Consider the following 14,400-nt stretch of genomic DNA (forward strand, 5'->3'; position numbering starts at 1 on the left):
CGGACATGACTGAAGCGACTTAGCAGCAGCATGCTGAGCAAATTCTTCAGTATAAAAAAGAGTATATCTCAGTCTAGACTCTGTCTTACTTTCATCTTTATAGCTCATTATTTTCTTAACATATACATACTCTTAGAAAAATTCTGCCATTTGCTGTTCCTTAAATATTCTTTCTTTAAAATTTCAGATATTGTTTAAATGAGAATTTTAAGCTATGCTAGAAATATAACACCATCAAGACTTTATTTTTTTTACATCTATAGCCTGATCTTCCAGAAATATACCTGAAATATATGATTTACTCAAAATATATTTGATGAATGCATGCAAGTATGAAAAAAATGAATCCGTTTGCCAGAAATACACTCTTCTATTTGTGATAGTTTTGTTTGCATCTTTGTTTTTTTGATGTACAGTTGTCTACTTGTTTTGATTTCCTTATTAGCTTGTATGGGCTTGAAGAGTAGTGACTGTTTATTCATCAACCTTTCATTTCCTTCCTTCCTTTCTTTTCTCTTTCCCTTTCTTCCTATATTTTTCTCCCTTCTTTTCCTTTCTATATTACTTTCCTGTGTCTATCAAGGTCCCTCGCTTTGATTAGGCAATATGCTGAACTTATTTGAGAAGACGTGGGAAAATAGGAGAAGAAAACAGAAGTGTAGGAATGGAGTGAAAATGGGAAAATTTTATAAAAAAGTAACTTCTCTCCACATCCCTAAAATTGTCATCAAAATCAGAGATTCCCACTTTCAAAAAATCTATTTGCAGTCACCCTCCTGAGCGCCCCTTTGACATCCTTGTTCCTCAGACTATAAATGATGGGGTTCAGCATGGGTGTCACTGCTGAATAGAAAACAGAGATCACTTTATCTCTTTCATTCATTATCTTGGAGTTTGGTCTCATGTAGGCAAATATTGCTGAGCCATAGAAGAGGACAACCACAGTGAGATGGGAGCCACAGGTAGAGAAAGCCTTGAGCCGTCCCTCCCCAGATTGCATCTGGATCACAGTGGAGATGATATTCCAGTAGGAGACCAGGATCAGGGAGACAGGAGCTAGGAGGATGGCCACACCCATTGCAAAGATGGCCATTTCTGTCCTGTAGGTGTCTGCAGAAGCCAGCTTCAGGAGGGCAGGAGGTTCACAAAAAAAATGGTTAATGATATTGTTCCCTCGGTAGGGCAGACACAACATGAATGTGGTGTCCACCAGAGACACAAATGCTCCACTGGCCCAGGACCCTGTGGCCAGCTGGGCACATACCCGATGTGTCATGATGGTGGTATAGTGCAGGGGCTTGCAGACAGCTACATACCGGTCATAGGACATCACCGCCAGCAGTGCACACTCAGTACCCCCAACCAGAAGTAAAACAACTATCTGTGTTGAGCATCCAGCAAAGGAAATGGTTTTCCTTTTAACTAGGAAGTGGACTAGCACCTGGGGAACTGTAGTAGTAGAAAAACAGAGATCAGCAAAGGACAAGTTTCTAAGGAAAAAGTACATGGGTGTATGGAGCCTGGAATCTATGTGAATGAGCACAACAATAAGCAGATTTCCCAGCACAGTCAGCAGGTAGATGATCAGAAAAAGGAAGAAGAGCAGGACTTGTGTGTGTGGATCCTGTGAAAGGCCCAGGAAGACAAATTCAGTCACATATGTTTGGTTTCCTTCTTCCATGAATATTTAATATTCTTTATAGGTCAGCACCAAGGAAAAAAAGCACACACATATTGATCAGTTAAAAACTATTTGAGTAACAAGTATTTTATCAATCAATATACAAAACTGGGCCATTGACTTCCAACTCTTATCTGCTTCCATATGTTAGAAGAGTTTTCTTTTTGCTTGGTAGTTCTGACAGTTGAAATCCCTTTCTGATTTTCTCTGCCCTTGAACCTTTCAGTAGAACCAGAGAGCCAGCAATCATCTTGAATATGCTATGTGACCGAGCCTTGGCTGGACTACACATAGTTCTGAGAAGATTTTAAGAGCTGCACACAGTGCATCCTTTCTTTTACATAAATTTGGGAAACAAACATACTGCAGTTGCTTTAAACCAGTTAGATTTTTATGCTGCAAACTGACAACATTTTTGTCAAGGCAGGTTTTTGTCTTTATATTTACAAAGTAATCCTAAACAAGTGCTCTGAAGCCAGGAAAGGGAAGTTAAGGAAGATATTGTTGTTTGTAATCCTGGCCCTTAAACAAATTCATCTGTCATTTGTTCTCAATGTGAGGAGGACACTGAGGTGCATCAGTAGAAATAGCTGCCTCTTTGGTCATTGTACTCTGTGGTGTCCTTTAAATATGCCCTATTCTGTCCTCAACACTCTTTTCTCTCTCTTTGCACAAAGCCTTTTGGCAAGATTCATACTAATTATCATGTGTCAGGCACTCTCCTGGGGCCAGTCATTATTGTTTCTTTATCCTTTTAATTTTAAATCTTAATTCCATGAGTTCATTATTATTATCCCCCAAATACAGATGATGAAACAAAGACTCAGAAATTTTCAAACTGGTTCATCTAAGCCTTTGTCACCCTTTCTATATCCTGAAATTATGTTCCTTTCTTACTAAAAAACTGGTTGTAGAGAAGGTTAAGGTTTAGCCCAGTTCTCTCCACTCCTTGAAGATAAATCCACAGACTTTCTCCATTTTAAGGGTTTTAGAGCTCATCCACTATGGCAGAGCTATTTATCAGTTCAGTTCAGTTCAGTTCAGTCACTCAGTCGTGCCTGACTATTTGTGACCCCATGGACTGCAGCCCACCAGGCTTCCCTGTCCATCACCAACTCTTGGAGCTAACTCAAACTCATATTTATAGGCACACAAATAACAGGCATATTTGAACATATTTTAAAGCATTTTGAGGTGTCATGCCTAAAGGACAATAGAGAGAATTCAAGGAAAAATATTGAGAAAACTGACAAAGATTATTTGCAGATCTCTAATTGTACACCTTTAAGAAATTCAAAGGGATCCAAAGCAAGCTTAGTAAGATGAGTAAGTGAAAAATAAGTAGAAATTTTAGTAAAAAAAAGAATTCCTTCACAGTTGCTAAACTTAACAGTGTGCAGTTAAAAAACATTCAAAGACCTATGTGAAGAAAACCATGAAACATTATATTTGAATAAGTGAATAGGCAGATTAATTTTATGCATCAATTCAGTCAGTCGCTAAGTTGTGTCCGACTTACATGGAACATAATCTTGTAAAGATGTTCATTTCATCCAAATTCATCCATAAATTCATCGAAATTCCAACCAAATTCATAGATTTTTGTAATGGAATTTAATAAACTTATTTTTAATTTCTTCTAGTTTCATAATTTTACACTAGAAAATGAGGTGTGGAAAAGAAAAATGAGGGAGTAGAGGAAACATACCTAACCAGATATAAAATATATAATAAAATTTTCCTTCCCTACTAATATTGTATATACTGAACTGGCATAAAGCATTTGACCAATAAATATGTTATAGAACAGAAACATTTCCTAGTATGTATGAAAATTTTATATTTAACAAATGTGGCATCTGAAGTGTATCACTTCTAAATGATATAGAACAATTGGATATTCACTTTAGAATATAACATACATATGTTTATATAAACATATTTATACATACATATAATGTAAGTATCAGTTCAGTTCAGTCGCTCAGTCGTGTCCAACTCTTTGTGACCCCATGAATCGCAGCACTCCAGGCCTCCCTGTCCATCACCAACTCCCAGAGTTCACCCAAACTCATGTGCATCAAGTCGGTGATGCCATCCAGCCATCTCATTCTCTGTCGTCCCCTTCTCCTCCTGCTCCCAATCTCTCCCAGCATCAGAGTCTTTTCCAATGAGTCAACTCTTCACATGAGGTGGCCAAAGTATTGGAGTTTCAGCCTCAGCATCAGTCCTTCCAATGAACACCCAGGACTGGTCGTATAAGCAATAATTAATCCCAATTGAATTATCTAATTTTTAAAAACACTTTGATTTTCTATATAGTTAGACAATCTGTCTACCTATTTTTTGATTATCTATCGGTCTATTCAATCTTTGGATAGTAAAATCTTTCCTAAACAAGCACACACACACGTAAACACTAAGAGAAAGAAATCATAAAGAAAAATGCCCACAAAACTGCCAATTTAAGAATATCAGAATGCCACTCTAAACAAAATTTAAAGTAAATAAACCTGAGAAAATATTTGCAAACACTTTAAAATTATCCTTAATATATAAAGGACTTACAAAATCAATTATATGTAACTGTACAACATAAATACATATATAAGCAAATTGTCAAACTTTGTATGTGATACATCATTTTAATCTTTGAAATCGAGTGTGAATGGGTGTGTGTATCTGTGTATACATGTATATTTGTGGTATATGTGTGTTTCCACAGTCATTTCTCCTACAGTGAGAGTCAACTGCTCATGGGCTGCTGCCATTTGTCAGGAGACAGCATAACTCACTGATTGGCAGTTGGGGCTCTGTAGCTAAACTACAGGGTTTAAATCCTAGTTTTTCTGATTGATGTGTGACCAATAGCAAATTACTTGGCTTTTCTGTGCCTTGCTTTCCTCATCTGCAAAATGATGAGATTAATAATACATATCTTATAGTGCTTATGTAAACATTAAATAACATACAAAGCATTTAAAGAAGTTAGGACAGTAAACAAAGCTAGCCCATAATATTATATAATATCCCATTACAGTAATGTGATTGTAATCTAGAAGTAACTGAAAGATTAGGAAAATTAAGGACAAAACAAGTAACACATGGCTGCTAGGTCTGAGTGAGGAAAATGCTTCTTCTCCCTGTTTTTACACTTTTCTTTCTTTTGCCCTTTGTTCATCCTTTGGAAGTGGATCTGTGTTGCTAGCAGAATTCAATGTTAAGGTCAAATATGATAGGGAATGATGAGAGGCTTCTAGGTATATGGAATGAAGGGCAAAGACAAACTTAATAGTTTGATTTAGTCATGTTTTTCTCTCTTTTTGAAAGTCTTACTATGGAAATTTCCAAACATATATGAAAATGAAGAGAATAGTAAATAAAATGTCAAATACCTAATAATAAGATTCAAATGCATGAATCAGTTTTGATAATTTGATCATCTAACTTATTAGAGTTTGACATAATAAAATATACTTATAGCTATTTAAAAGCTCCTTTATTACTGAAAGTCTAAAAGGGAAATTATTGTAATATAAGTCTAACATTGGAACCTAGCTTTTTCTCAAAATTCAAGCATAAAAAATAAAAATAACCATATTTAAGAATTCTTACAAAGTCTATTGTGCTATAGAAGAATAGTTTGTGTACATGATTTGTAGATCAATAGAAATTATTCTGTTAACAGTTATTATCCCCAGAAAGTAGAATTCTTGAGGGAGCAGGGTAAGTGACTGAGATCACACTTTTACTTTTTAAGCCTGTCTGTATTGTTTGATTTGTACAACGTAGCCTGCATTTTCTAAGTAAAAAAGAAAATTTAATTATTTAAAATGAAAAACCTGAATGAATTACAATGATAATACAGTACAAGCAATACAAATTGTAACAATGAAAATAATATTAGAATAATGTAAAAACTAAAAGATATATCACTGGATCAGAATAGAAATAGAACCTTCAAAGGCTGTGCAAGAATTGTGTAAATGCTTCTGATAAATCAGTAAAGCACATATTATTCAGCAAATCATGCTGGAATAATTGACCACAGGCATACCTTTTTTTATTGCACTTCACTTTACTGTGATTTGCAGATACTGCATTTTTTTTTTAATAAATTGAAGATTTGTGGCAATTCTGAGTTGAACTGTAGTGTTGGAGAAGACTCTTGAGAGCCCCTTGGACTGCAAGGAGATCCAACCAGTCCATTCTGAAGGAGATCAGCCCTGGGATTTCTTTGGAAGGAATGAGGCTAAAGCTGAAACTCCAGTACTTTGGCCACCTCATGCAGAGAGTTGACTCATTGGAAAAGACTCTGATGCTGGGAGGGATTGGGGGCAGGAGGAGAAGGGGATGACAGAGGATGAGATGGCTGGATGGCATCACTGACTCGATGGACGTGAGTCTCAGTGAACTCCGGGAGTTGGTGATGGACAGGGAGGCCTGGCGTGCTGCGATTCATGGGGTCGCAAAGAGTCAGACCTGACTGAGTGATTGATCTGATCTGATCTGAGTTGAGCAAGTCAATTTGCACCATTTTTTCCCGAAAGCATTTTTGCACTTAGTGTATCTATATCATGTTTTGGTAATTCTCACAATATTTCAAACCCTCCACCAGCAAAAAGATTATAACTTGCTGAAGACTCAGATAATGGTTAGATTTTTAGCAATAAAGTATTTTTAAATTAAGGCATGTACACTGGTTTTTTAGACATAATGTCATTGCACACTTAATAGTCTTTAGTATGCTTAGTGTAAATACAACTTTCATTATATGTGCTAGGAAGCCAAAACACTCACATGACTCACTTTATTGCAACACTCACTTTATTGCAGTGGTCTGCAACCAAACCCATAGTATCTCTGAGGTACGCCTAGAGTTGACAAACAAATGAAATGTGTCCACTTCATTCATTACAAAGAAAACATTCCAGAAGGGTGAAGGATATGTGTCTGTTCATTACACATGGGTACACACATAAAAATAACCTTAAACATTTAAAAATAAGGTAATTATCCATTGATCTCATGTAGTAGAATACCTTTCTGAGCATTACAACAAAAGTGCAAACTATAAAAAAAAAAAACTTACTTTACTTCAATTTTAATCTCTACACATTCATTCAAACAGCACAATAGCAAGAAAACACATAACCTGATTTTAAAATGAAAGAACTGAATAGATATTTCTCAAAAGAAGGCATACAAATGGCCAACAGGGATATGAAAAGAGGCTCAATATCACTAATCATCAGGGAAATGTAAATAAAACCACAATGACAAATAATCTCACACCTATTAGGAGAACTACTATTACAAAGACAAAAGATAACATATTTTGACAGAATGCGGAGAAAAGAGGCCACTTACACTGTTGGTGGGAGGCGATTTGAAAACCAGTGTAAAATTTCCCCTCAAAATTAAAAATAGAACTACCAATGATCCAGTGGTCCCACTTCCAGATATATGATCAAAAGAAGTGAAATTCGTATCTCAGAGAGACATCTGCACTCCCAAGTTCATTACAGCTTTATTCACAATAGCCAAGATTATGGAAAGAGCCTAAGAATCTGTTCATGGGTGATTGGATAAAGAAATTGTGATACAGACCCCCACACACATAGGCAATGGAATATTATTCAGTCTTAAAGAGGAAGGAAATTTTGCCATCTGTGACAACTTGGATGAACTTGGACATTATGCTAAATTGAAATAAACCAGAGACAGACAGACAAGTACTTTATGATCTAATTTATATGTGGCATCTAAAAAATTGATCTCATAGAAGCAGAAAGTAGAATGGTGGTTGTCAGGGACTGGCAAGTAGGGAAAATGGGAAAATCTTGATAAAAGGGTAAAAAGTTTCAATCAAGCACGATGAATAAGTTCTGAAGATCTGACATATAGCACAGTGACTATGGTTAATAATGTATTATACACTTATTTGCTGAGAATAGATTTTAATTTTTCTCTCCCCAAAAAGTAACTGTGAAGAGACAGATATATTAATTAACTTGATTTTGGTAATCATTTCACAATGTATACATACATCAACACCTCACATTGTGTACCTTAAATATATGCAATTTTTATTTGTCAATTATACCTCAGTAAAGCTGGGGAAAATCTTTTAATGCATTCACAAAACAAAAATTGAAAGTAAACAACAACATGGAAAAATTAACTTTAGCAAATATAGGAGATCAAGGATTAATATCCTTGATATTAATTTTATAATTAGTAATAAAAAGTCTAATGATAATCAGAAAATAAATTATAAATATTATAGGGAAAAGATATACACATGAATTGACAATTCATAATTAGTGAATTTCAACCTCAATACAAGAAAAGGCAAATTAAAATTAGATGTTCTTTTGACCATCACATTGGCATAAATTTTTAAAATTTGTAGTATTCAATGATAATGAAGCTGTTGTTTTTTGGGAAACAAAAATATTAAAACCTGCATGATGGGTAATTTGTTAACATATAGAAAATGCATTAAAATGAGCAGTATACTTTGATATAGTACATTCAGACTTACTAGTTTGTCATGAATAAATATAATAATATTTTGTCAAAAAACAATATGGATAAAATAAATCTGTGAGGATTTTATTATAATATTATAACTACTACTCTTTAAAAGAAGAAATATTCTCAAAAAATCAAATATAGAACATCCAAATGATGGAATACTATGCAGCCCCCAAAACTATAAAATTATTTAATATCAAAATTTTGCAAAACATTTAAGATGAAATGTGAATTATGAAAATATTTTATATTTAAAAATATTCTCATTTAAAAACTTGCCTGGCCAAGGTGTTCATGTGTGTGTCTTTCTGCGTGATGGGATTATAAAAATTGTTTCTTTCCATTTTTATGTGATTTTATATCTTTAATAAAAACAAATTGTTTTATATACAGAAAATAAGTAATCTTTCACTCAATCCTTTGTTACCTGGTGCCTGCTTACCTCTTCATCTCATCTCTTGCCTCTTCTTATCCTCTGACTTTATATTCTGGACCATTATAAATATTGTTTCTTAAAGCTGCTTTTCATTGAAAAGTCCTGCATTAAACTCTTGATAGTCATTATCCCAATCATCCTTTAGAATGATCTTACACTTTTGTAATATTATCCAATCATTTTTCATAAATAGTGAAACTGAGCCTTAAGATAGTTGAGTAACTTTTAAATTTTAACTACCTTAACTTTTTCCTCTAGGGAAAAAAAAAAAAAGAGAATCAGCACAACCTTCCTTTATCACACTAGTCCTTGTTGTTATCTGACTTCTATTCCTAAATTCATCAGTTACTCATTACCCATTACTTCTACTTTTTTATCATATCATTGACTCTTCAAATCCTTTCAGTCTCTTTTTTTTAATTTTATGATTGTATTGAAATCAAACATACTCTTTTGTCCATTCAATGACCTTTTTCTCATCCCATATCATCCTCAATGTCTAAGGAATTTGGCATAATTTAACTATAAATATTTCTTAAAAAATCTCTCACTTTTGCTATTGTAGGATCACTTTCTGCTTTTCTTCTCTTATTTTTCTACATCTTAGTTATGTCCCCTGAACCCCATCCTGAATTTTTACTTATAATTTCTGGTTGTCTCAAGCCACGAGAGAAAACAAATCAGAAAAAATGCAAGTGATACTACTGTAGAATTGTGAATTCTCTTCTCAATTTCATAGCATTCTTTTCTTTTCAAATTCTTTGGGTGATCTGTCTTCTGCCAACATATACATCATAAATTTTCTCTTTTTAACCTATTATCCTAGACTACAGTCAAAACAATCATCTATAGTCCTCTAAAACTTTGCATTCCTTCACATAAATGTTCTGGTTCCTCTATTTTAACCACCCATTTAGTTACCTAGAGTCGGCTTTAAAGTAATCACTTTCTTAAAGGTCTGTAATCAGAATACAAGGTAGAAACTGACTGTTATCTTCACAATGTCCAGAAAAAGATTTATACATCCTTGTTTTCATGAAAAGGTTACACTGTACATGAAGTATTTGATTAAACATCCATCTTCTTGGACTAAGTTTTTTTTTCAAGATAATAAAATCTATCTCACGTATCTGTATATTAACATCACCTGACACATAGTAGAGGTTTAAAAATGAGTTAAATGAATCAATAAACAGACTCATGCCTACACAGCACACCAATACATTCACTCTCTCAAGAGAAATAAAAGTGAAAAGAGAGGGCTGTGTTAGCTGTCGGAACATCGAACTCTGACCTGGGGTGGAAGATCTTGACTTAGAAAATCCTTGGTTAAAGATTAAAATCCTAGGTTAAATCCTAGATTACCAGATTAAAGAGCGTGAGTGAACTATCAGCCACATCCAAATGAAGAAGGACAAGTTCAGTGTGATAAAGGACAGGATACCAAGATCTGTGTATGTCAGCACACACGAATGAGCACACTCACATAGCCTTGTGTGGCCATTCAGGGACCTCCAAACACAACAAGATCCTGCCAGGACAGGAAATTCAGGTTCCATCCTGGCCTTCTTTCTTCCCAGTGTTCAAACCTAAGTGGTTAAAACGAAGAAGGAAGCAGTCTCTGAAAGGAGAGCACTGAGATAGCAATAGGCAGAGGAGAATCTGGCAGATTAGCTTTTGATGCAAAAAAGGGAGGCAGTGGATATCCACAGCCTTGCAGTCACTCTAGTATCCCTGGTTAATAGCTTCATCCTCCTCCTTGGAGTTGCGGAAAAGGATTCATGAGGCCTTTATTCAGGAGAAGCAGCAAAAGACGAGCAAGTATTCTTCTAGAAACCAGGTTGAAAAGAGAGAGGAATAGGAGAGTTGAAAAGCAAAGCCCAATTCCGAAGGACAGACTTGAGATTTCAGACTTCCTAAGACAATCAGTGCTCCGTAGTTACCCCACCCACTCTCACCTGGATGATGGGCGCATGAGGCAAACACAGGACAGTGGTGATGAGGAGAGAAGTTGATGAGTGAAGAAAGCTGCGGTTTCTGCAGTCTGCTGATCCATGTCCCAACAGTCAACCTCCACTGCAGTTTACAAAATATTCTGAAGGTTTGGACATTACCTGGGCTATATGTCTTACTCTATATCAAGCCAAGGTGTGCCTTTTTGTTAAAATTCCAAACTTCTCTGGAGGATTTTCCTTGAAGGAAGTCTTTAAACCTAACATCCTAAGAGCGATTGTAAACAGGGCATTCCCTGGAGCAAGCTGCACTTTTACTATTTTTATTTTTTTAAACTTTCTACAATGACAGATACCCTGGGGCATTTTTTATGGTAATCACAAACAGAAATACCTGAATCTTACCTGATGTGAATTTCTTCACTACTGTTTTTCAGGTCAGTCTGAGGAACTCTGAGGTCTCAAAGTTCTGTCAGAATTTTTAAAATAGTTTTCAATAATGATGGTATCACTCATATGGAATTTAGAAAGATGGTAACAATAACCCAGTGTACGAGACAGCAAAAGAGACACTGATGTATAGAACAGTCTTATGACTCTGTGGGAGAGGGAGAGGGTGGGAAGATTTGGGAGAATGACATTTAAACATGTAAAATATCACGTAAGAAACGAGTTCCCAGTCCAGGTTCGATGCACGATACTGGATGCTTGGGGCTAGTGCACTGGACGACCCAGAGGGATGGTATGGGGAGGGAGGAGGGAGGAGGGTTCAGGATGGGGAACACATGTATACCTGTGGCGGATTCATTTTGATATTTGGCAAAACTAATACAATTATGTAAAGTTTAAAAATAAAATAAAATTAGAAAATAAAAAAGAAAAAGGAAAAAAAAAATACAGCTGACATATGTGTATGCTGCATTATCTTGATGATACCTCCCAAATAAAAAGTGCCAGGAGATTTCAGAATCCCTGTCTGCAGCTATACTAAGAAAGCTTTAATTATTTTCAGCTAATGGGGGAAAAAAACACTAGAGGTACAAGATGCAATTTAAGATGTCATGACTGTTTAAACGAAAGCTTTATTATAACAATTCAAATACAAGACTGTTTGAGAACTAAACATATAATACAGGACTATATAAACAAGTCCAAAGGAGAATTCTCAATTTTCCAACCAAACTCCCTCTGTTTTGAGTCCTCTTCATCGTACACAGAATTGCTCAAAGCCTTAGCAGAGATATTTCATTCTTCTTTTTTTTTTATCTCTATTTCCTATCTACTCCTAAGTCTTACCATCTCTTCTACATCTCCATTGCTACAAGTCTAGAGAAGACCATCATCTCTCTCCTGGGTTACCATAGCAAAGCTCAGTCTTACTGATTGCTTTTCTTGCTTCTATCCATGTCCACTTACAAGCCAGTCTCCAAATAATGCTCAAGATCAGATCAGATCAGATCAGTCACTCAGTCGTGTCCGACTCTTTGCGACCCCATGAATTGCAGCACGCCAGGCCTCCTTGTCTATCACCAATTCCCGGAGTTCACTGAGACTCACGTCCATCGAGTCAGTGATGCCATCCAGCCATCTCATCCTCTGTCGTCCCCTTCTCCTCTTGCCCCCAATCCCTCCCAGAATCAGAGTCTTTTCCAATGAGTCAACTCTTCACATGAGGTGGCCAAAGTACTGGAGTTTCAGCTTTAGCATCATTTCTTCCAAAGAAATCCCAGGGCTGATCTCCTTCAGAATGGACTGGTTGGATCTCCTTGCAGTCCAAGGGACTCTCAAGAGTCTTCTCCAACAACACAGTTCAAAAGCATCAATTCTTCGGTGCTTAGCCTTCTCCAGACATCCTGGAATGTGAAGTCAAGTGGGCCTTAGAAAGCATCATTACGAACAAAGCTAGTGGAGGTGATAGAATTCCAGTTGAGCTATTCCAAATCCTGAAAGATGATGCTGTGAAAGTGCTGCACTCAATATGCCAGCAAATTTGGAAAACTCAGCAGTGGCCACAGGACTAGAAAAGGTCAGTTTTCATTCCAATCCCAAAGAAAGGCAATGCCAAAGAATGCTCAAACTACTGCACAATTGCACTCATCTCACACACTAATAAAGTAATGCTCAAAATTCTCCAAGCCAGGCTTCAGCAATATGTGAACCGTGAACTTCCTGATGTTCAAGCTGGTTTTAGAAAAGGAAGAGGAGCCAGAGGTCAAATTGCCAACATCCGCTGGATCATGGAAAAAGCAAGAGAGTTCCAGAAAAACATCTATTTCTGCTTTTATTGACTATGCCAAAGCCTTTGACTGTGTGGATCACAATAAACTGTGGAAAATTCTGAAAGAGATGGGAATACGAGACCACCTGATCTGCCTCTTGAGAAATTCATATGCAGGTCAGGAAGGAACAGTTAGAACTGGACATGGAACAACAGACTGGTTCCAAATAGGAAAAGGAGTTCATCAAGGCTGTATATTGTCACCCTGTTTATTTAACTTCTATGCAGAGTACATCATGAGAAACGCTGGACTGGAAGAAACACAAGCTGGAATCAAGATTGCTGAGAGAAATATCAATAACCTCAGATATGCAGATGACACCACCCTTATGGCAGAAAGTGAAGAGGAACTAAAAAGCCTCTTGATGAAAGTGAAAGTGGAGAGTGAAAAAGTTGGCTAAAGCTCAACATTCAGAAAATGAAGATCATGGCATCTGGTCCCATCACTTCATGGGAAACAGATGGGGAAACAGTGTCAGACTTTATTTTTCTGGGCTCCAAAATCACTACAGATGGTGACTGCAGCCATGAAAATAATGCTCAAAGGGACCTTTAAAAAGCATATTGGAATGGATTTCTATTGAACATAAAATCAACCACTTTTTCCAGGACTTCCAAGGTTGTAATGAAGTGAATTGTGTCACCCTAAAAGATGTCTACTTGGAATCTCAGAATGTGACTTTTTTGGAACAAAGTTCTTTGCAGAAGTAATTATGGGAAATCTCAAGATGAGATCCTCCTGAGCTAATGGTCCCTAAACCCAGTGAAGGATGCCTTATTAAGAAATGCAGAAGACAAAGAGAATGAAGGAACAAGGCATTTTGAAGACAAAGGCACAGATTGGAGTTATGGTTCCACAAGCCAAGGAAGTCTCCTCCACTAGAGCCTTCCGAGAGAGCGTAATCTGCAGATATCTTTGACTTCAGACTTCTGGCTTCCAGAACTATGAATTTCTATTCATAGAACTCGGATCTAAGTCACAGAGTTTGTGGAAATTTGTTATGGCAGCCCCAGGAAGCTAATACCAAGACCCTACCAATCTGTCCTCTGCCTATGTCTATGACCTCGTTCATTGCACTCCCCCTGTCACTCATCAGCCTCCAAACATTCTGATCTGTCTGTCCTTGTTGCAAAAAAACTCATTCCAACCCAAGACTCTATATTTTCTCTGCCCAAACCCTCCTCTCTAAATCTCTTCTTGGTTGGTTCTTTGTTCTCAATCTTCTGGTCACAGCACAAATGCTGATTTCTACAAGATATAAGATTTTCTTTAAGATATAAGATATAAGATGACCTTCTCAGAAAGGTCTTTCTTGACCACCTGCTTAAAACTGCAGCCTACCTTTCCTTGCTTTTATTTTCTCAAAGCACTTATCACCATCAGACATATTATGTGTTTTATTATTTATTCATTTTTATTGCCCTCTTCTAAAATGTAAATTCAGTGGGGATAAGAATTTTAAGCTGTCCATTCCTATATATTCAGCACCTAGAAGAGTTCTCAATAAATATT

The 14,400-nt window shown here is 36.3% G+C and overlaps 1 protein-coding gene across 1 annotated transcript; it reads right to left on the reverse strand.

Moving 5' to 3' along the window:
- Window positions 1-733: 733 nt before the first annotated feature.
- LOC113905018 (olfactory receptor 2D3-like) lies at window positions 734-1,681 on the reverse strand. Its single transcript, XM_027562058.1, has one exon. It carries the CDS (start codon window positions 1,679-1,681, stop codon window positions 734-736), a length of 948 nt encoding a protein of 315 aa, XP_027417859.1.
- Between the last annotated feature and the right edge of the window lie 12,719 nt (window positions 1,682-14,400).

The sequence above is a fragment of the Bos indicus x Bos taurus genome, chromosome 15, assembly GCF_003369695.1.
Source record: "Bos indicus x Bos taurus breed Angus x Brahman F1 hybrid chromosome 15, Bos_hybrid_MaternalHap_v2.0, whole genome shotgun sequence".
NCBI classification, from domain to species: domain Eukaryota; kingdom Metazoa; phylum Chordata; class Mammalia; order Artiodactyla; family Bovidae; genus Bos; species Bos indicus x Bos taurus.